Source organism: Anopheles funestus, chromosome 2RL (assembly GCF_943734845.2).
Source record: "Anopheles funestus chromosome 2RL, idAnoFuneDA-416_04, whole genome shotgun sequence".
NCBI lineage: Eukaryota > Metazoa > Arthropoda > Insecta > Diptera > Culicidae > Anopheles > Anopheles funestus.
This window is the reverse complement of record NC_064598.1, coordinates 90,730,360-90,753,076: the sequence shown is the minus strand read 5'-3', so window position 1 is coordinate 90,753,076 and position 22,717 is coordinate 90,730,360. Positions and strand designations below refer to the sequence as shown.

The 22,717-nt window shown below is 43.5% G+C and overlaps 1 protein-coding gene and 2 non-coding genes across 5 annotated transcripts in view; 2 read left to right on the top strand and 1 right to left on the bottom strand.

The window, feature by feature from the left end:
• LOC125765649 (uncharacterized) overlaps positions 1-22,717 on the top strand; it is a 67,747-nt gene that overhangs the window by 13,334 nt on the left and 31,696 nt on the right. For all 3 annotated transcript variants that reach the window (XM_049431006.1, XM_049431005.1, XM_049431004.1), the window contains one exon: positions 17,807-17,901. In XM_049431006.1, coding sequence (XP_049286963.1) covers positions 17,807-17,901 — 95 coding nt within the window. The remainder of the gene's footprint in view (positions 1-17,806; positions 17,902-22,717) is intronic.
• Trnat-cgu (transfer RNA threonine (anticodon CGU)) lies at positions 15,374-15,445 on the bottom strand. The gene has a single exon. It is a non-coding gene; the product is annotated as a tRNA-Thr (tRNA).
• On the top strand, positions 16,029-16,102 carry Trnat-agu (transfer RNA threonine (anticodon AGU)). The gene has a single exon. It is a non-coding gene; the product is annotated as a tRNA-Thr (tRNA).

The window sequence follows — 22,717 nt, the reverse complement described above, 5'->3', positions numbered from 1 at the left end:
CAGGCAGTTTAAAATTTATGCGGGAAATAAATGCCCAATGTCGCTTGGGAAGGTGTGCAGTTTTTCCTTTTACCTCTTTTTGCAAACCGGCCGGGTGAGATATCTCTGTCCGATCGTATCAAAATCCATAAATCTTTCTGTGCAGAGCTTTCGTGGAATAACTAAAAAACGCTTGAATGTTTCGAGTGTTTTTAATTTGAATTTCTGTTCGAGTTCTGTACTTTCAGAAATTCCAACCAAGGTTAGTTGTGCTGATCTTCGATTCTTCTTCTTCTTCTTCGAATTTACAGTCGCTGTCGGTCATGATTGACCCTTCCTAATGGTTGGTTAAATTCTGTTTAAGAAAGATTCAGTTAAGATTTGAACAAAGTTCGAGTGTAATGTTGAGTTGTGAGTGAACAAACAATAACTTAGGAATAAAAAAAGAGAAAACTGCTGGATCGATTATCCGATGCATGTGGCATAGGTCCATCACAGTACGGATAATCGACGTTCTAATTTATTATTAACGACAGATAATCAACTTCATGAAATAAATTTAGAGGCAAAAATTTAAAAATATCTCATTAATTACACTGTTTGCGTGTGGAAGCGTTACACATGTTTCTGTAACATCTTCCCAAAGGAACGCGTTAATTTGCGTTAATTAAAGTGCAAATGACTCACTGTTTCCGTTCCTTTCACTTTCTTTACGTCGTCCTTAATCTTGATCGACATGGATAAGATAAGAGCACTTTACCCAAAACTAAAAGCCGATGAAGGCGTGTTGCGAGCATCTTGTTGTGATAAGAATTCATGTTCTACATTCGCCAACGTAGATGAAAGATCAAACTTTTGAAACTTTTCCTCCCCGAAGGACTACGCCGTGTACATCGCCGTATGATCAATTGCGTGCATTCGGCCGTACACTTTCGGCAAACACGCAAACTTTAATGATGACTGAAAGAAACGTTGCAACGCTCTGGAACATGTCAGCGAACATGGGCGTTTTTCTTCCCCATGTTCAACATTCGACAAGATGTTATATCTGTATTATGGCAATCGCAAACCAGACAGTAATGAAGAGAAGTCACCCTCTAGATGGGAAAGATATCAAAAGAACACGACAACTTCAACCTTAATGGTGCAGAAAATCGTTCAACAAGCCAAGTGCAACGAAATAAAAAAAAAACACCACATCACTAAAGTTCGCATTTTTGATGGCTTTTTCTGCGCCTTTTTTCGGGTTTTTTCCCCCTAAATAGTCCAGTATGTTTTTTTTTTTGAAACTACGTTCATCGCATCCCCGGTGTGAGTACCTTCGCGAGCGCGACCACCGGCGAAGTAATTGCCACCTGAAGAATGGTTTTCCTTCACTGTACCATGTGCGCTGCTTTTTGGAGGTGAAAATTTGTGGGTGGCCCCGTACAAAACACATTAACCGCTTCAGCATGTCTGACAAGCGGGAAGGCTTTAAGCTGAAGGGCAAGCATTTAAGGAGCCGAAACGCCACCGAGATGTTCAACGCAAGAGAAAGAACGAAATGCGAGGGAAGGAATGAAAAATATGTAACACGAATAAAAAGAGCGTATGGATGTATTCGAAGTGAAAAAAAAAATCTTTAACAGCAAGAGGAAAAAAGAGCATTACGGTTCTCATTTTAACGACATGTAGCTGGTTGGAGGAATTACTCGAGATGGTCGAATCCGTCTCGTACAGGTGGGAAGTGATAGATTTGAATCCCTGCAGGCTTCTTTGCGACGTACACAAAAAACAAACAATTCGAAGGACAATATTCATTGAAATTTTAATTTACAGTTGAGTGTTTTCCTGATGTTTAAATCTCTATCAAAGTAAAAGTATATGCAACTGATTATAACGCTTCTATTCTAACGTTCACAAAAACAGTAAAGGAATATGATAAATTGTTGCCTGCCCTACAAGCAATAAGTACAAATGAAGATGATGATGAGGATCTATAGCTTGATGATCTGGCTTCAACTGTCTTCCACTTGCCTGAAGGTTGTGGTGTTAATTTTTGCCTCTTCATTCACCGGCTTGGTTGCTGAGGTACATGCAAACCTTGACAAACGGACAGGTTGGCCGGGTTCGCTTGCAAAACCTTGCTACCAATTCTACCATCACCAAATCTGTTGGCAGTTGATACGATTTTACTTTTCGCATGCACTGCCCCGTACCCTTTTCAGTGAAGTTTTTCCCTAAACGCGTCATTCAGTGAACTGCTCTTAATCTTTACCTTTTTTTTCGTTGTTGTGCTGTTGCTTCCTTCAGCACTCTGCTCCCTCTCTTTCTTTCTCTCTTTGTCTTTCCCTTCTATACACATGTACTACCGTCTCACGGTCTTACCAACCTTACACACATACATACGGTTGGCTTGTCAATTTTGCAAGCCTCCTACCAGCGCTTCCCATTTGGCCACGCACGCCACAAGAAGTTACGCGCCCCAAATGAGGCAGAAAATTAGCCCCGGCCGTCTTTCACTCGTGCGCACAGCAATGCTCAGCCTCCCTTTCCCGCCGGCCCCACAAAACCATCCCCATCCTCTTCCCCTTCTCACCCCTCACACCTCATCGTCCAGAAGCACGAAACCGGCGTTTCGTTTCGGGTTTTCGTCGCTGGAAGATTAAGAGGTTCAATCAACGCTTCCTTTTAAGGTAGCGCCACTGCTTGCGCATAAACCAATTCCGAAGGCCCTTCCCTTCGGTAAACCCTCGCTTCACATATCCCACATATTCCCCATCCCCCTCCCTGCCAAAACCCTGTTGCTCTCCGGTGCAAACGAGATCACGTCCGTCCGATCAATTGGCCGACGCTGGAACCGATCGATTGAGAAGCTTCAATATCAACCTCATCATCTAATTTTGTCTGCCTGCTTGTCTGCAAATAACTGTTTGGCCAATTTTTTTTTGGTGATTAGTGTGTGCCTTCCTAAGGTAGATTTTCCTCCCATCAATTCGGCCGATTGAGACTTCAGCCGAACACACCTCTTGCAAAGTGCATTGTGTTCCGTGCATGCAACCACATTCCATCGATCAGGGGCAAATCTTGAGTGTCTCCGTACCAAAGTTGGTCGTAGTGTCCGCAACAAAAAACACCCCAAACCAAATTGATTTCTATGCAATTCGCACACATTTCCAGACAAGGTCGTCTCAATATTGTGAAAAGGAAAAAAACATTTTTGCCTGTGATATACGGTGCAATGCAGTCGTTTGATTGGGTTCAAACGAACATAAAAATACATCACTTGTTCAGTTCGTCTTTCTCCACAACAGGCACACTAGACCACCAAATTCCTAATTGGCAAAAGTGAAAAACGAGCGAAGGTCTTCAAGGAATTATCTACGGCCGGAATCAAATATTTAAATCATGCACCGGAGAAAAAAAAGGAAGGGCCTGTTACGCGTTCTGACTATAGACGGCATTTTAATGGACGTCTCGGTGAGCAGTTGCATGTGAGTCACTCGTGAGCTTAATCGGAAATCGATCAAATTAAGCGACCGAACCATGAATTTCACATTAAATTGGCAACATCGTTTGCATGCATTACAATGCACTCACCTGCGACTGTTTCGCTTGATTTCGGATTGAGAAATTAAAGACTTTGTTCATTAAATTATTCAACTAATGTTGCGGATTCGGAAGGTTATGGGATCGTCACGAACCGTAGAACAAAGCCTAATAAATAAGCTCGCGTATGATCATTCGTACAGCCTCTGGCCCAACCCAAAACATTATCATTTCCTCTGCATCTTCTCAATCCAATCAGCCAATGGATGAAAGCTCCATTTCCATTCGATCCTCACAAGGTTCGATGTCAAACCAATCACCCGAAGAGGTCATTGCTAAAGTCTTCTTTCCCCCGCTCAGTCTTTCTCGTCCCGTCTGATGCTTACAGAACCGAGGGAACTCTTTCCGGAGTCCGAACCAATTCTCCAGATTGAAGCCTGGTGGGAAATGTTTCGTTTTCCATCGAGGCGCATAAGACATGAGACCGATACCATTGCCAACAGATACAATCAAGCCAATTTATTTATTACGGCTTTGTTTGTAAGCAGGGGCGTACGCGAAACCACATTTGCGTGATGTGATTCCTTAGGTGGATTGAAAGGGATATCGGTGGATGGCCACAAGCAATCCATCTCGTGCCGTCCCGTTTGCCTCTTCGAGAAACCGCAAACAATTCATTTAATCCTGTACATTTCTCGCTGTGGTTTTGAAGCTTACCAAGGATTCTGGATTCGTTGCTCAAAGTTCAAACCGCACATCCGTACCTCTTCATCCTTTTGCCATCCCTGTGGGAAATGCAATTTATTCTTCTCGTGCAAAAGCATCAAAAAGGAGGCACATGTCTCGAACATGCTTCGTATGCCTCTCGCTGCACGTCATCAGCGAAGTAAAACAACCAATTTTACGACTCGGGCACCCATGATTTAATGATTATTGGATTTTCAACCCGAGCTTCCTTGCTGAATTGGCTAAAGAATCTGCTCAATCAATGGTTAAATGTGTACCGTGATTGTTTTCTTTCACTCTCCCTGGTTAACCTTTTTTTTCAAAGCAAAAGAATATAAAACGATCAGCCTTTGAATGGTAGAATCGTGCAGCGGTCTTTTGCATGCACTGCATCGACAGATATTGCATGAATTGGCAAAATCGGTTTAATTCTTTCAGTTGGAATTAAGTTCGAACTCATCCGGCAGAAAGCTACTGTACTGCGTGTCTTCTGCATTATTATATCCACCCAATCCAGCTGACGTAATTTTGCTGTAGAGAACGTTTGATATTTGACTCACATGAAAAATTAAGCTTTAAGGTTTCTATCATTGTATTGAAATGTTTAATTATTCATACTTTAAAGGTATGTTATATATGCAAATGCAAGAAGAAAAAAAGCACAATACATTTGCATAACCGAAATATCAACCATCAACTACTCGACAGCTGTAACTTCATGTTACGAGTTAATTAAAATGATGGAGCGACCCGATAGCTTTCCGATCTTACCGGTCACCAAACATTCCCCTGTTCGGGAGCACCGTAAAGAAAGGCAACGCCACAGGACGCCTGAGCTCGGGAAAATGTCCGCCGAAAGATCTGTCAGTCGAACCGGTTAAACCATTTCGGGGAGCGATTCATTGCGAAAACTGAAGCTGAACGTGCTAGCGTACGCCAGCATAATGCCGATCAGAAATCAAAACCTTTTCAAAAAAAAAAGTCTGTCTGTTTTCGCGAAAAAGGGATTCGATAAATTCGATTGATGTGTTAATTGTGGCGAGATTGGAATGTTGCACCTGTACCAGGAGAAGTTTTCTGGTTTGCCTTCGGTAGCGTTAAAGTAATCGCCGTCCAGCTTTCTCAGCGTTAAGATTAAAATTTTGTATCAAATTCTTAATATTTTTTGCATTCTTCAAACAAATTCTAAGCGCATGAAAATCCAATCTCACTTTTCAATTTCACCGCTTATCATGCTCATCGGACATGACGTTCAACATCATGGTTCATTATCACGCGATCGAAATTATTTGCCGCCATCGCTTTGCTCCATTCCACTTGCAATGTTTCCTTCCTATGTCCCCATTTAGGCTTCCTCCATTTCGCATTCTCGTGTTATGCGTTAGCACTCACCTGTCGCCCCAGATCTCCAACCCTTTGCACAGGGTCCCGGGAGGAAAAATTATTCCAGTTTTCCCTCTCATTTGTTTCCCCGTTGTATGACCGGCCATTCCTCCCGAGCAAACGGTGTCTTCCCGTTCGGTTTAACCGTACAAACCGAAAAGGGAAAAGGCTTCTTTTCACCACACCGACCAATCGACCGACCATGCCTTATATGGGGGTTCGTTGCTTATCGTAGCGTTTGTGTCGTTTCGTACGTACGATCGTCCTAAACGGTTGCGCGTCTTTACTTTGAACGTTTTTTTCTGTGGACACTAGCGGTTGGGAAAAATGTTGAGACGTAAAGGAAGCACGACACCAGACACTCCCAAAATCCGACTGCCCATCCGTCCGTAATTTATCACCGCTTCAACCAAAATGCACTAAAAAAGGTGCGAAAATTAGCACTTGATCGTTACGCATGAACGAGCACCAATTGCTTCGCGAAGCAGGTCGGAAGAAACCACTTAAAGAATTGCGCGCGTAAAACAAAAACACTACCAAACCGTGGCCGAAAGAATAATGCTTCGAACGGTACGTTTGGCGATTGATGTGCTAATTTTTATTTTCGGTTTTTTTGGGGAAGAGAGAGAAAAAAATGTTTTGGTGTGTTCAAACATCGTGGTAGGACATAAATTTATTGCTCGATTAATTTTAACCAATTTTTCCCACACCAACTTGTCGTACACGGATCGGCAAGTGTAGTAACACACGTAAGGTATCATCTGCCCGACACCGTAGCACGAAGCAATTTATCATAAAACCCCTTGTTTGTAACGTGGCAACTATTTAGAATGTTCAAAACGGCTTTTAACCAATTCATTAGCCATAAATAGAATGCATGAATGCCGATGTAACTTTTCCGGAAAGGAAATAATACATAATGGACACATGGAAAAGGCTGTTTTATGACGGCGTTGTATTATAATAATTACACCAATCAGTTGCCGAATCTTTCTCCAAATAGTGGACACTGTTCATCCAACCTTTGGCTGTATACATCTCGGTAGTAAATTATTTTCCGTCATAAATATCTGATAAGACATCGTAGCACTTGAGCTTCATATTCATACGGCGCGTGTTGGACGAAAAGGTTATACTTCACTCAAGAAGAGTTCACGATCTTTGTTGGTGGTCAACATTGTCTCATTTTTGTTCGTCTTGTACGTCCATTCAAACCCACAACGAAAGCAGTGTCACGATAAAAGATTTATGGCACACCGCATGGCATTACAGAAAGAACACAACAGAAGCAGCTTCCTTTTTGGGGTTAAAGTGTTATACAAAGTAGCGACAGCATGACTCTCGCATATTAATCATAAAATAACTTCCATGACTCACTACTCGCTCCAACAGCAGACATACATTTGCCCTTCAGTTTAAAGTGTAATAAAAAACCATCTACAAAATGCTGTAAACAGGCGGCTAATAAGCGTTTTATTACATTCGATCGTTGTAATGAAACAATTAACGATCGATTGGCGGTAGCTTTTCCGGTAAGATTGTAACCAACGCAAACAAGTTACAGATAGTAAAGAGATTCGCTTTTTAATGTTTGATAGTTTCTATTACTTTCCCTTTTTTAATATCGAAGTGAGAAAACGAGTCCGTTTATCTACCGCTCGGTGGTGTAGTTATTCCGCTCCAAGTTTCCGCTATCAATCATTACATCGTCGACTCGACTGAAGCCGGCATTCCAATCATGCCAGAAGCTTCCGATTACTACTAACTGGAATTTTGACCGTTTATGTTTATCTGAAACCATCGGGAAAGCAAACTATTTGAGTAACAGAATTCACCATTCGGTTGCAGATTGGAACATGGTGTGTTTCTTGATGTTTATCCATCTGTGGCAGAACATTCCAATAAGTCTGACGGGCTGACGCAAACGTGGGAACATACAAATCACTCGGTTTTATTTTTCTTCTTCATCTGCTTCAGAGACCGTTAAGAAATGTAACCGATCAGAGGTAACAGGTGGAACCCCTGCGGGATACCATTTCCTGCACGAAACATCTTAATCCCTGCAAACGTCTTGGCGCAACCCTGGAGCAACAGTTGTCCGAACGCTGCTTTGCAGTGTTCAGTTTCAGTTCCAGTGTTCCGCACCACAGTGATAGCCATCGGGGATGGATGCCGAAGGCATTATCGTCTAATTATGTGCTTTTTAAGTTGCCAAATCAGATTAAGAAGAGCCAATTACGTTTTCAGCCAGTGGTTGGATTGTCCACTTCACTCGTCAAATACGAAGTTCGCACCCCAGGGAGGAACTATTATCAGGTGGTGAGAGGTCTCAACGCGTTTCTTCGTGTTTAGGTGTCGTTGAAACAAAATTTCACATACCTTTACCTTACTGATCAGCTCATCGATCCTGCTAACTGTTTTAAATTCTGAGGAATGTTGTCAGTGTCACAAGATGGAGGCTTTTGCTCCAGACTTTCAGAGTTCCTCACCTACCAGTTATTCCGTTTAAATTTAGAAGCAATATCGCGATATCGTGAGGTCTCCGTTTTGACCTCTTTAACAGCATAGTAACCCTGGTGGGTCAAATGCTGTAGCATTAAAAAGAGATTATCTATTCGGCGCATTTGGAGTTGAAAAATATTGGCGATCTACCCAAGCCGAAACCTTTACGGTGAAATTGAAATATAAACCATTTCGGGGTGGTTAAAGATAAATTAGCTTTCGATTTCGACAGTTTACTGATTAATGGTGCGGCAACGATGGGAGGAAAATTACAACCCTCTCTATCATCTGGGTGGAAAAAAAAACAAAAAAGGCCAAAAACACACAACAAATGCTACATCGGGAAGTAACCAGAACGGTAACGCTGGGCACACAAAATAAACAAAAATTATAGCTCGGTTTGCGTTCGGTGGGTCGTACCAGTTTGCCACAGAGAAAAGCATATGCCGCCGGTTTCGGTGATCAAACACGCACGCACCCGCCAAAAAAAGCTCTTTTGGGGCAGGTGATTAATCGTGACGAACACCGCGAGCTTCCTCGCTCGCGTGTTTGTACTATTATTTTAGAAACTTCTTCTACGGCGAACGACTCGCACTCGGAGGTATAATTAGTGCCGATAGTTGTTCTTCTCTGCTGCGATATGGTGCACCACAAAACCAAAGGGTTTGCAGGAAATCAATTTTGTCCTTTTAAGACACCGGGGCGGACGCTGGGCGGTGGTCCGACTGCGTTTGGCAGCATAGCATTAACCTCTATCGTCGGCCGATATTAATGAAGGCCTACCGTTTTTGGTTTGGTAAATTGATATTTTCATTCCGATTTCACCTTGTTGGAACAAAAATTTCGTGTGTTCATTTTTGGCTGGTTAGTTAAATGTGCATCACGCAAAGAAGGATTGTTAGGTCGCAGTTTAATTACTATTTAACTAGCAGGGAAACCCTTCTGTTTGTTAGAGATTCCTTTTTCGTCTAATGGGAAAAGTTACTGCTTAACGTTACAAAAACAAAGGTCCTGAATTTTGTTTCGTTTCGCATATGTATCGTGAACTTTGGCTACACTTCCTTGCATGTTTCCAAAAATGGAAGCATCTTGAACCAGTTCTCCTCCAGCGTGAGTAAGGCCCAGCAGAAGAGAGAGAGAGAGAGAGAAAGAGCGGCTTCCTTCGAACATAAAGGGTCCAAAGCCGTATAGCGTTCAGCAAACGAAATCTGTAAATTTTACGTTAAAGTGTTATTGTGTTTGTCTTGTTACCAAATCCCTCCACACCTTCCCATTGCTTCACCGTTCCAAAAGACAGAGATTAACCATAATTACAATCATCGTGATCCATCGCTTCGTATCCACCTATTAGGAAGGGTGGCCCAGGGGCGGTTTACTGGTGGGTCCATTAAATTTGTAGCAAAACCGAGCAATTTGCTGTGCCTTCCCGGATCACACGGCCGGTTCCCCACTGGGCGGACGTACAAGGAAAACACATTTCGGTCACACATAAAACTACGGCCATCGAGTAAACAGATCGCCCATAAAGAGGTGAACTGCCGACACTTGAACACATCGGCCACTTGCTCCTCGGGTTTCACCTTCTGCCAGGTTGGGGTTCTGGTACACCACCAACATCATCAGCCCAAAGAAAGTCGAACGTACCGAAGCTGTTTCTCTCTTTACCTCACAAAAAAAAAACAAACCATTCCGGACCGAACACGGATTGATCTCGTTTCACAAAATTCGATTGCTCGGACACTACGCGGTTGAGTGTTATGCAAATTCAAATCTGTTTCGAGTGGCGATTTCATGTATGACCAAAAAGCAAAGAAACAGATAAGAAACTCGGATGGAATGTCGATCGGTATCAAGCCGCAAAAAAAAGGTACAACCAAACTAAAAGGAAGTAATGGTTGGCGAAAAATAAATAAAACACAACAAAACCACTCGCGGTGCGTGTAAATATTGTAAACAAAATAGAAATATTGACACACTTTTCATACACGGACCTGCCAAACGTTATCAGACATGGTTCGCTAGTGGGGAGTGTGTGGTTATAAATAATCAAACACCGTCAACAAACACACTTTCCTTGACCGACATATTTATGACGATCGGCGGTAATAGTCAAGATCAGGGTCGAACGCTTTAAGGGATGACAACGACGCGAAGGTAGAGGAGCAACAGCAGCAGCAGCAGCCTACGCCTGCAGCTCGATGTAGGTGTTTCAAATACCTTTCCACCTTCTGAAGTCACATTTGGCACAATTAAAAGGCGTCTCAAACGTACCAATTCCGTCGCCGTCGCGCCATCATGTCTAGAGAAGCTTGATACACCCTTTAAATTCCCCTATGTTTCTACCTGTCATTTAACGAGTGTTCGTCACCGATCACAACTTTAGCGTGAGTCACGTGTAGTTCAGAACGACAGCAAATCGCTTAGCAACACGTCACTTCGCAACAATCTCTCAGGATGCTCATAAATTTACGCATTTTTTAAACCTCATTAGTAGCATGCTACTAAAACATTATTGATACGATCTCGTTGCAAATGGCACTAGCTTTAGGTCGACTTTTTTTTTAACTTATAAATAGATACACAATAGTCACATGTGAAAGTGCTCACAGAAGGTGCTCCAGTCGCTTTGGAACGTGGACGTGTGCGGACGTTGTTGGTAAATTATTTAAATTAGTTTCATGTTTGCAAAACAAAAAAAAGAGTATCACTTAACCTTCCCACTCACCCACATCACTCTCCCCATTCTGTTGCCACCCGCTAGGATTTATGCGATCGTGCAACATTCGCTTGCGACCTTTTTGCCAATCAACGCGCGAGGCGATTTCGCGCGAACTAGGCTACGAACCTTTACGTGTGAAGTATGGGCGAGCACCTGCTTATCCGCTTCGAGCTTACCAACCGAGCAAGATGCAAGTGCGTGCCGAAGGTGTTCGGTCTCATGCACGCACGCTTAACCGCCACCTTATGTAATCGACACATGATCGGTGTAGTCTCTAGCGGAGTCGTTACCATCCGTTCGGCTTCACTATTTGACGTTCACCATTTTTTATTTCACACAAAACTAGAATGCAATCCATCTGTCCAGGCACCAGTAGTACCTGCACCTGAGTGCCGAAGTTCCGATTCAATCTGGCCGCAAATCTTGCCACTGTGGGGTTCTGGTCGAACAGGTCGCTTTGACGTGCGAGCAGTCGGTTGAATGTCAATCCGAACATTTAGCTCCACCCCGTGAGTGCGAGGATTGTTTCAAGGATTTTTCGAATAAAGTATTACATATATCGTGCGCCGATCGGCGGTAGGGATTGTATCTGGCTTGGTGGTGGTAGTATGGTCCAAGTGGATACTCCATTCGTCCCACCGGTGGCCGTACTACCTTCGAATGCTGCGGGCGATAAAGAAAATGGAGTACAACTTTTTTTTACGTACCGAAGAAGTAGCGTCATGCATCATGTGATGCTTCTGTAAGGCTTCCGACGGGTAAGACATCTGTTGCTAGATATTGTGAAATAGAATTGTGAAAACATTGTGTTATACGTTAAAAAATGCAGAAAATAACAAAAAATAAAATAAAACATAGCTAGAAACAATTCTATACATCGAAATGCTCTGAAAGTTTAACAGACTCTCAACTATCTCTCTGGGAGCTCCAGCAAAAACCTCAGAGTTGATCACATCAAAAAACAGAAAGTACAAAACAAACCCTTGACTCCGTAATCAGCATTCATCTTACAGCAACATTAAGCATTCCCAAATCCAAAATCATCGCAAACACATACTTTGCAAACGATAAAACGCTTCCCGTACTTATCCGATAACCTTTTTTTATCGCGTACAACACGAAGCATACCGAGTCGGGTGCTTTCTTATGCTACGAAATGGAACGGGTGCATAAAAGATAAAGATAAGCTGTGCATCCATTTATCGGTTGTTGGCATTGCAAAGTGCTTCGATTTGTATTTGTGCCCGGTAATTAAGCGCCGCCAGCCGAACGTGAAAATCGGTTGCCCGTGCCGCGATCGTTCGTCGAAGATAGGGATAGCGAAACGATCGCACGACCCTGATCGCGGCAGGCAAACGGTTGTAGGTGGAACGTTACAAAACGGATGAAGGGGAATAAAATTTTGACCCATGTCCTACCTGGGTCCCTATCGCAACGATCGCCGCATCGAATCGATAAACGATCGATTAGGTCAGTTGATTATTTGAAGGTGAAAAAGTTCATTTACGACCCTAATCCAGTCTATTGGTCAAGTTTTTGCATGAGCTGACAAATAAAACTGCATCAGCTCAGGTCGGGCGAAAGAGAACGGCCCACCAGGAACGTTGAAGAACGTTCCACCATGTAAGGTGTGCAGCTGAGACATGCGCCCTGTAAGTTCTGCTTCTTCACCAGACCAGAGCAGGTGTTGATCAACTTCTTCGCGGTTTTAATGCAAAACCTTCCTTCATCTTTGCGTTCACCCTCGATGGAATGCCAAAACTGGTGCAACGAGTTTTTGCAATTAAAAACACTACGATTTTAATCTCGTATTATTAGTTTGTGTTGGATTGTTGCAGAAGCAGACTGTGCGCGTGGCTCCAGTGGCGTGTCTCAGGTAAAGTTTTGTGAGAAAAAGAAAAGTCTCGTAAAGAAGGGAAACAATTCAAACAAGCCAAAGCAAGTTGTAGAAACAATTCTTCGGTATTTTGTACTTGATAATTATCAAATGATAGTCATCGTAATGTGTTCCGCTTTTCAGGTGACTTCTAGATAGAAAACATTACCAAAAATTTTGACAAATTTATTGGAACTAATAAGAAAGCCATTATCAATCAACGTTTTGCTTAATTTCCTATTTTTTTATATTCACTATAAATTCACTGAGACTTCAGATTTCCAAATCTCCATATCTGCGATTCCTTGAATCTTGGTGACTATCTGAACTCTTTTCTGACAAACGAACAATGCTCTTCATGAAACATTCTGACAGCCCTGGTCAAAGTATGATACACATCCAACAGTCACCAAACCGTACCAAAGAGCACAGCGGAAGACGGGTTGGCGTGATGATCAATTATGCCATTTTGTTGTTGCACCTGGGTTGATCGATTTATCTAACGAGACCTCAATTAAATTGATTAGACACCAGGAATATGTATGAACGGCCACGGACAATGGCCATGCGACAACAGCACACCTCTCTAGCAGCAGCAATCCTTCGACAGCACCTAGCAGAAGAAGGTTGCGCTTAATCATGCGCTCGTCATTATGTGCTTATCGGTTTGCATGTCGGTGTTGGGGTTCGCAACTTCACGCACAGGATCGGGCCACCATCGCTTGCAAACCACAGGAGGGCGTACGGACCTGTTTTCGCTAACTTTTATTTCCCTTTCCAGCAAATGTAACGCGTCTAGGGGCAGCGGCGTTATCTCTGCGCCAAGACTACATCCAACAGCGATAGGGCAATTTGAATAAGAGCTCCATAATTGAAATAAATTGACAACGAACAAAATCCCATTAACGTAACCAGAGGAGAAAGCGATAGCGAAGCGGATAAGGTGTCTTTGCACGGCGGAAGTGAACGATGATGATGACACACAGTCGTCAGGGGGTAAAAAACGTAATGTTTAGACATTTCTCTGGAATCGTATTATTTATTAATACCTGCTCACATATTATAAACAAAACATGTTAAAATAAAATAAAAATAATTTTTAATTAAAATTAAATCTTTAAGTTCCCACCATTAACTATTGTCTTCATGCGTGGTCATCCAAATGCCATGGTCGGTGGTCCAACCGGGTCGTAAACCTTCCTGACAAGTGTGGGCCGTTCGATCGCCTTTTAGCACAAACAGTTGACACTCACGAATGAAACAAGAGCAACGACAAAAAAAAACACAGAAATCCTTCGAGCAAATGCACCCGACAAATCAGACCTCAAATCCAGACCTCGCACGCTAATGCAAAGTTAATTGAAAACCGTCGCCATCAATTTGGCTAATAGATGACACAGTTTTTTTTGCTTTGCATTTTCTTCGGCTGCACTTTACAACCCCCTGTGCGGGTCGCCTGAAGTCCGAAGCTCCCGTGCTGGAACGTGGAAACGATTTTATCGTAATTGAATCGAACCCCCACGGGTGGAAAAAGTGTCACTTTAGCGGAGGCCGTCGTCAATTGAGCTTCATTATTCTGTTTTTTTCCTTTTTCTCCTGCAAACAAGCTTTCGTCCCTTGAAAGCGAGGATTGGAACTGCGTTGTTTATGTGACAATGCGATGAGATAAACATCCGAGGAACCGGAGCATCTATGTCCGGTGGCTTTTGGGGACGAAGGAAAACCGAGCGGTAGTTTATGGTTACCAGCTCGACAGTACGCTAATCTAATTTATTCGCACAGTTCGAGCTGTCTCTTTAAGATTCCGGTGGTCACGATTAGTACAATGCAGCAAATTATCGCTTCGCTGTGACAAATGATGCTGCTACTTGGTTGCGGTGCGCATGTAAGCACTACAAACATACTATTAATTTGCTTCCATCAATGGGGGTCAAAGGGTCGACGCGCCGTTTTGCGGTAGGGAATTTTAAAACGCTAGCTACTCCGATTCGGATGCCAGATGGTAATGCTTAAGCATTCGGAGCATACGGGTCAGTATTTGCAGTTTTGCAAATAAAACAACCAAACAGATGGCTGGTAATTAAATGTGACGCGATCGAGTTCGGACTGATTTTACTGGATGCTTTTAAGGCCATATATAGGGCCGCCCGCTTCGTTCGAAAATGGCGCCCAAAAACATCAAATGCACAGTAGAGTTGAACGGCAGAAAGGAAGGGAAAGGTGATTGGTCGTTAATTAATTATCACAGAATTCGAATCGTTTAACGGCGTGTAGGCATGCATTAAATATTCCTGCTTGCTAGGGAGCACATTAATTGTGATCTTTGTTTTTTTTTTCTTTTTTGCTAGAGAAGGCTACCAAATATGGCCAAAATTTGCTTTACAGTTTTCGTGATGTTTGTCTTGATTTTCATTCCTTTGAACTAGTTTGTGGGAGCTTGAGCAATAAACAAATGTCACCAGCATTTGTGCAAAATTTGCTCTAATTAAGGTCAGGGATGAACTGGAATTCATCAAATGAAGCTAATAGCGTTCAATCATTAACCTAATTTATTTGAGACTGTACAACGTTTGAATAACAAAATGTATATGCCCATTTGTTAAAGTTTAGTGAAACAAGTAAACAAAAAGAATTTATGAAAAAAAAACTTCATCACAAATTGCCTCCTGTGAGGATTGAACTCACGACCGCTGGTTTACGAGACCAGCGCTCTACCACTGAGCTAAAGAGGCGCGTTGAGGAGAGGGCGCCTAGAAGGCTCGAGGTCCAGTTGCTCACTCGAATAAGTTCTTATCATTAAAAAAAGATGTTTTGGCTTTAGAATAAACGTTGCACCTACATCATTCTGCACTGCGAAAGATAGTAATATTTCAAAACAATCAAACATTTTCTTATCATGTTTTCAGTTAAATCGTAAACATAACCCGCAAAAGCTTGTAATCTTTTTTAGCCGTAAGAGATATGATAAGGAAGTATACACAGCTGAAATGGACACGTGTTTTTACTTGATTTGGCTACTAAATCATTACGCTGATCCAATGCAATGTTACAAATCTATGGCCCAATTCGTGGCTTTACTCTTTCTCGCTACTAAATTTCTCATATTCGAGATAACGCATTTTCATGTTGAGTTTAACATCTTACCGCGGCTAAAAATAGCTCCAGATGCCGAATGAACAGCATTCCACCGCGTGAAACACTTGCATATAAATGTATTGAGAACAATAAAATCGATTCATAATCGTTTCAGGTTGTTCTGTTCTGAAAAAGCGGGGTTGATGTTTCTTATTTTAACTTTGTTCTAATCTTCATAACGGCGCCGTGGCTTAGTTGGTTAAAGCGCCTGTCTAGTAAACAGGAGATCGTGAGTTCGAATCTCGCCGGAGCCTACTGCCACTCTTCCCTCACTCAGCCTCCAATCCCTCGCGTCTCTCTAACGAGAGTAATGCTGCTTGATTGATAAGGTGCGTGTGTGATGTGATGCTAGTGTGTGGTTAACTGCATAAGAGATATTTTTGCATACGCACCGTTCTTCTGTTTAAGAGTTGTTGAAGTTTGTTGTACCGATGGAGAGGCGACTCCACCACCGCATAAAATGCACCACGATTTACACTTTTAATCCTATTAATCCTGACACCGTTACTAAGTTAATATCTTCATCTGCACATATTTTAAATCAGATCTCTGGTTTAATTCTGCACACACGTACTCCAACACATATAAAAAAAAAACACACAGTCCATTCCATATGCGAAACCCGTTTGTGGTCATGATTTTACACTCATTACCACTGCACGGTTGATTAACTCATTTCAAGCTCCAATTTAATCCCTTTAGCGGGATTCCTGGCGCGTGTTTGGGATTTCATGCCGGGATGGGATTTGCCCCCAATGCCTTCCCACAAGTAACGCCGCCCTCCTTTTGGGATTGTGAATTTTATCCTTCATCCACCCGGTTGTATTGGCCGCGGTCGTTGACTTGTACTGAAACCGTGCGGCTATCCCAATCACCGTCGATGGAAGATAAATAAGTGCAATTAAGCTGAAGCATAATTAACACTCCGCCACCGCTTTGCGGAACCCCTCGAGCGGAAACATTCCATTCCTCCAACTTCTCGGAAATACCCTAGTCTTCCCGGCGTCCCCGGGGCGTAAGGACCAGCCGCGAGGGCAATTAAATAAAGTTGTTAACATGGGTCGATGAATGTTGTTTGCTGAATAACTTCAATTCTCCCGCACGAATACTCAGAGATGCGGCTCATGTTGTGATGCATCTGCTTGTGTGTACCGTGCACAACTAGCTACCGCTAGAGTGCGGTTTGTCTCCAAGGTATTCGAAAGGCATGATGCCTTCCCGGGATCCACGAAGCGATGTTCGCGACGATAATTAACCACCTGGCTGGCTGGCTTGCGTGATTTATCCTTACTTAGACGAACGCGGTACGACACAAAAAGGAAATGCTCCGGATGCTAGGGAAGCTATTCTCCGATGATAATGTACAGCTTTAAGCGAAGTTTGGTGTCCGTTAGCGTTCGCACCGAGAACTCTCACACACCATAACCACAAGCACTCTGTCGGGCCCATAGGGATCCGGACGCAACGATCCAACCCAGTGGTCGGAGTTCTTTATGGTGTAGACCACGATTCATGATCTCCGAAGCGAAAGGCGTAATTGAGCCACCACCTTCATGTACTGAAAAAGCGGAATGAAGTTTTCGCCCGGGAAGGTGGTCGCATTCGCATCTCACCCGACAAACATTCGTCGACGGTTTGAAAATGGACCTTTAAGGAAAAGCCGCTACACACGCTAACCGCTACGGGTTTGAAGGAAATTTCGCGGTAGAAGGTGGCGGCGGTGGTGTTGCATCGAACCATTTTTGATGCTGGTAGGCGACGAGTTTCAGCCGCCACCTAGCTTGGGTGTCCGCGTGCTGCTTCAACCAGCAGCGTTCAATCACGAACGATGTGACAATTCTAATAAAGACACCACAAACATGGCCCTTCTGGGCCGCACGACATCTTCATCAGACAGTATCAAGGGTGTTGCTGTTATTAACGTTCTCTTCTTTCCGCGTTGACGCTTCTCGTTACAGACATTTCTGCAAAATCTGTTCCGGCTGTTTGACATGGACAACGATAACTTCTTGGTGCAGGATAAATGGATCGAACACCTCAAAGGTCGTCTGACGTAAGTGCTACCGATTTATTTTTCAACCAATTTTTCAATAGCCCATTACAACAAGAAAACCAAAATAACCACCACAAATTTAAATCAATTTTTTCCCCTTTGAGTGTATTTCAATTTCCGAAATTTTAACTGCATCTGTGTAATCCTGTGACCTTTCCAGTCGTCCATACCTGCCACAATGATCTTGTACGTTGCACACCAACATTGCGCCTCCAACAAACACTCCACACAACACAAATCAATTCACATTAACCTTATTTCGCTTCTCAAAAATCAATTCCCTTTGCACACAACTCGTTCTTGCTCTCGGTCCCCTGCGGTAGCGCATCGGTGGATAAGAAATGAATAAATGGTGCAGCAAAACGGTTATGAATTATCTGCCACACAAAATCACTCGTTCCTTAGGTCGTTTTTCATCCATTTTTCGCCGTTCGATCGATCTCGGGTGTGGCCCAGGTTGTGGGGATAAACCCTTTTGTACGTATCAAACCTTGCCCCACGGCACACCATTGTGTAGATTAAATTGTATGATAGCGCATACACAACCAGTAGTAACACGAGTAGTTTCACCAAATTGAATCCCAAATTCCCGTGGCTACGCTGTGTGAAGAGAGCTGTACGTTTCATGTATACAAGCTGGCTGGAAGATTGACCATATCTTCAATGTACAACGAAGAGTGTCGTGTAACGTATGTTTTTTTATGTTGCCCACAACGAACCACGAGGGACCACATCGGGAAGGAGATTCAAACGAGGAAACGATAAAACTCCACAATTTCGGGTGCACGCAATTCAATTTGTCAGCATTGATTGTGTACCGTCCTCTTGGGGGTTGTTTCGTCCGGCAGGTTCCACCCTTCGGAAAACCGACCACTGCAGGCCATGCACGATCGGTAGCCTCGTGTGAGGTAATATTAAAATTAATACACGACATTTAACCCCCATGCGTAAACCACACCGTACACTCTCGGGGAACACGTGACGCATCGAAGCCAAAGGCGTGCCTTGGTCAGTTTTTATTACACCGGTGCCTTACCAGCCGTTTTTGCGATGGGAATGAAGGTGTGTGCACACTTATGATTTATAGTGATGTGTTCCGTTTCATGTTTAATTTGATCTTGAGGATTAATACAACTGCAACCACAATTCGGTCACCCATACGGCGGCCGCGCGTTAGTATCGATCGATCGATTTTTACTTTACCTCCTTTACTCCTTTTCTGAATATCTCCTTGTATTAAAGACACATTTTTCTTCCGAAGGACTTTCGTGTGCAGTGCGGGGGTGACGACCCCGCAAGAGCAAACGCAAATGGGGTGGTAAAATGGGTAAGAATGCTTTAAACGAGATTAATCACGCCGCGCGGAGAGAGAGAAGATTTATCACCTTCACACGCAGATTAGTGTTGGATTTTGGAGGCTTTCGGCTTTTGGTCCGTGTGCGCCTCTTAGCTCGCCAACAAGGTAACCACGGGCAAACAGTCGTGTAATCCGTGTTCGGACCCTTTTTTTCCCTTCACGCACGCACATCCGCCTATCCAGCGAGCGGTCTATAGCGCTTCATTTACGAATGGAACGCCGTAAATAGCCGTATCGTTATGTAGGCAGCAAACGTAACGCAAATGCAGCTTTGGAGTGCAATAATGCTTAAACACGCCCCGAACAGGCGTACGTGGGTGAAGTCAAAAATGTAGAAAAATGCTTGGCATTCAGTTTGACAAATGTGCACCGATTGTACTCTATTGACCGGTCCATTTGTAACGCACCGCACTGACCGGAGGGGTAGATAAATGTGCAACATTTACTTGTGGCGGTAAAACAGCGCTCCTAATAAATTCATCCATTTTTCATTTTGCAAGGAAACACAGAAACAATCGTTCCCTTCACCGGAGTGTGTGTGGTTATACCGAAAAAATGGAATTCCCGTGAGTCTCGTATCGCTTAATGTAACATTCAAACATCGATAAACTCCAATCTTCACCAAATCATACACTTGTTGCTTGGAATTATCGAGTCATTTTTCCACCTCTAGATGCGCTCATTATGCGGATGAAACCAAGGCACAGCTTTTACGTATCTGCTTTCCATCCAGCTACCGTAATATCGACAAGTAATATCCGCTGATCTTCATCGCGTACGCACGGTGCAAAACATACGAAACATGCTGCAAGCGAAACGAAATCGATCGTCTGCGATCTCGTGATTTCCATTCTGGAGCAGATCACTGATCACTGATAAAGGTGCTCTGTTTCGCACAGAAGCGCACGTCCGTCTTGGGTAGTTGGCATTTCGCAATCCGAACACCACAATCCTGTTTACACGGTGGTCCCAATCAAGCCATTGAAACTCCTTGAAAACTCTGGTTCTACCAGTGAAGAGTTACAAACGAAAAAAAAAACAGATATATGTATTCAAGACTACAGCCACACACCACCCGAGTGCGAGGTGGTTGATAAAAAAAACAAAATGCTTTTATAAATCGAAACCATACCCGACGATGAGTCGGCGCAAGGGTGATACGTGGTGAAGAAAATATGCCTACCATCAATCTATCGATCGTGTCGATCTGCGGAACTGCGGGAGAACCCGTTAACGCCAGATTCGATCAGAAGCATCAACACTGGGCGAGACCTGTCTTGTAACTGCCTCCCGGACAAGACGTCCAGCGGACACCTTCCATATGATGGAAAGGGTTTTGTTGCACGCTGTTCCGCACTTGGTACCATTCCCGTTGGGCTTACGGGCAAACTGTCATGGGACAATGGGCAACCGTGTCCAGGGCTTTACAAGAACCGGCTGCTAACAGCATGTGTTTAGGGGTGTGCGCCAATCTACCCGAAGGCCGTGGAGATGAAGCCGTTGTTACAATGAACCCGTTGAGCCGTTAGAAAAGCTACTCGCTTTCAGGCAAGTTCCCCAAAGGGAAGCGAGTACCTACGGCACACGCACTCCCGCAGCTCAATCGAACCGAGCCCTTTTTGGGGTGTTGATGAAGTAATAATAAATTTACAAAGACACCCTACAATGCTCACGGGTCGTAACAGTTGATAATTCATTTAACCACCATCCCCGCGGGCAGTACACAACCGCTCGCAATGCTAATGGTCAATGAACGAAGACACGTCCGATCAGTCGAAACTATTGAGGCTTAATTGTTGGTAACATTTTAGAGCCGTCTGCACCCTTACTCGCTGGAGGTGAATATCTCTGGAGGTGGCCTCTTAGTTGTTGTCTGCCAATGGCCCAACACCCGATCTTATATACACGCACACTCCAGGGGGATCCATAATCAAAGGTAGGTCTGCCCATTTTGATTGATTGCCCAGCGACGTTGCGTGACTGAAGAGTGCGTAGAAACTGCACTTGTGACGCTCTAAAAAGAACTTGCTGCAAACGAATCATTGTGCATTTGTCAAGCTACCAACCATTAATCGGTGATCAATACGCACTCTTTGTGCGAAAGGAATCTTAAGGAATGTGTTCAGTGGTTCCAAAACGTGAATGTTTATGACACTCGATAGTAATCGGTAAATATTGGTACGGATTGAGATATTGATCGTTTTTAATGATGCTGTTTATATGCGCCACATTCTCCCGGGGGTACGAATTTTGTCGCATTTAATAATATACCCATTCTCATGCACCATTCCGGTCGAGCAGATAAATTCGCAAAATGGCATAAACCGCTTTAAATAACTGTCCTCTATTATTTCTTCATTTCGTTCATTCCACTGCAAAACGGACAGGCGCACTGGTACTTCAAGATATTCGTGCCAACAACAAAAAGGACAATTTAAACTCCTGCATGACCACCCGTGGCCTTGCCGTTTGCAATACATATTTCATATTTTCATACAGAACCCGTCCATTCCCGGGGACCAACAGTACTTTGAACTAAGTGTTTATGGGTATCGAAATCGGCGTTAATTAGTGTTTCGAACTGGGTTGTGCAATTGATTGAAGCGTCAAGACCCCAAGGCTCCCCCCGCTTTTTTTTCGGGAGTTAACAGTTAATGTACAGTCTTAAGTATCTGCCCTAACATGGGCAAGAAGTCGCGCTGATATTGTGATGCTGTGATCCGATATCCGTCTCCAGTCGATTTGTGTCGATCAAATTCGATCACGATTCGCATTTATCGCACATTCGAAATCTCACAGCTAAAAGCCGTAATCCGCTCGAAACTCCAAACATGACCGGAATCTTGATCCCGTGCCACGGCCGCACGTGCGCCTCATTTGAGGTTCTTGGTGGGCAGGATACGACCGACGGAGAACAAAAAAAAAACACTCAAAAAGTGCTCCAGAAAAGAGTGTTTGACTGCGATAAATCTCAAATTTCAATCTTCAGGAACGCTTGAAGAAGAAACTGAAAAACAAGAACCAGATCGTCCGATTTCGCGACCCAACTGGAACAGTTCCCAAATAAAAAATAAAAAACAGAAACTTAAATTGAATTAAATTATTATAAAAATCCATTTACAGCTTCACGGTTTTCGAACCAAATATGGTAGAACTGGTTCAAATGCCGGTCCTTCACCGAGCTGGCGGTAAAAAAACTGTCGACTTGTCGAAGCGAACATCACGAGCAAACGGATGCGAAGAAACTCCGCCTGATAGTTTCAGCGGTATCGGTCTTTATCGATCGGGGAACGATCGCTGTAAGAAAACTCATCGCCTGCTCATTCTCTACTGAATGAGTTCGCGCAAAGCGCAAGATTCACTTTGCACGATCAGCCCCGGGACACTTGTCTTTAAAACACTCTGCCGCGATACGAAAATTGATACATTTCTCCAAACTCGGCGCCCGAGGTCACTTTA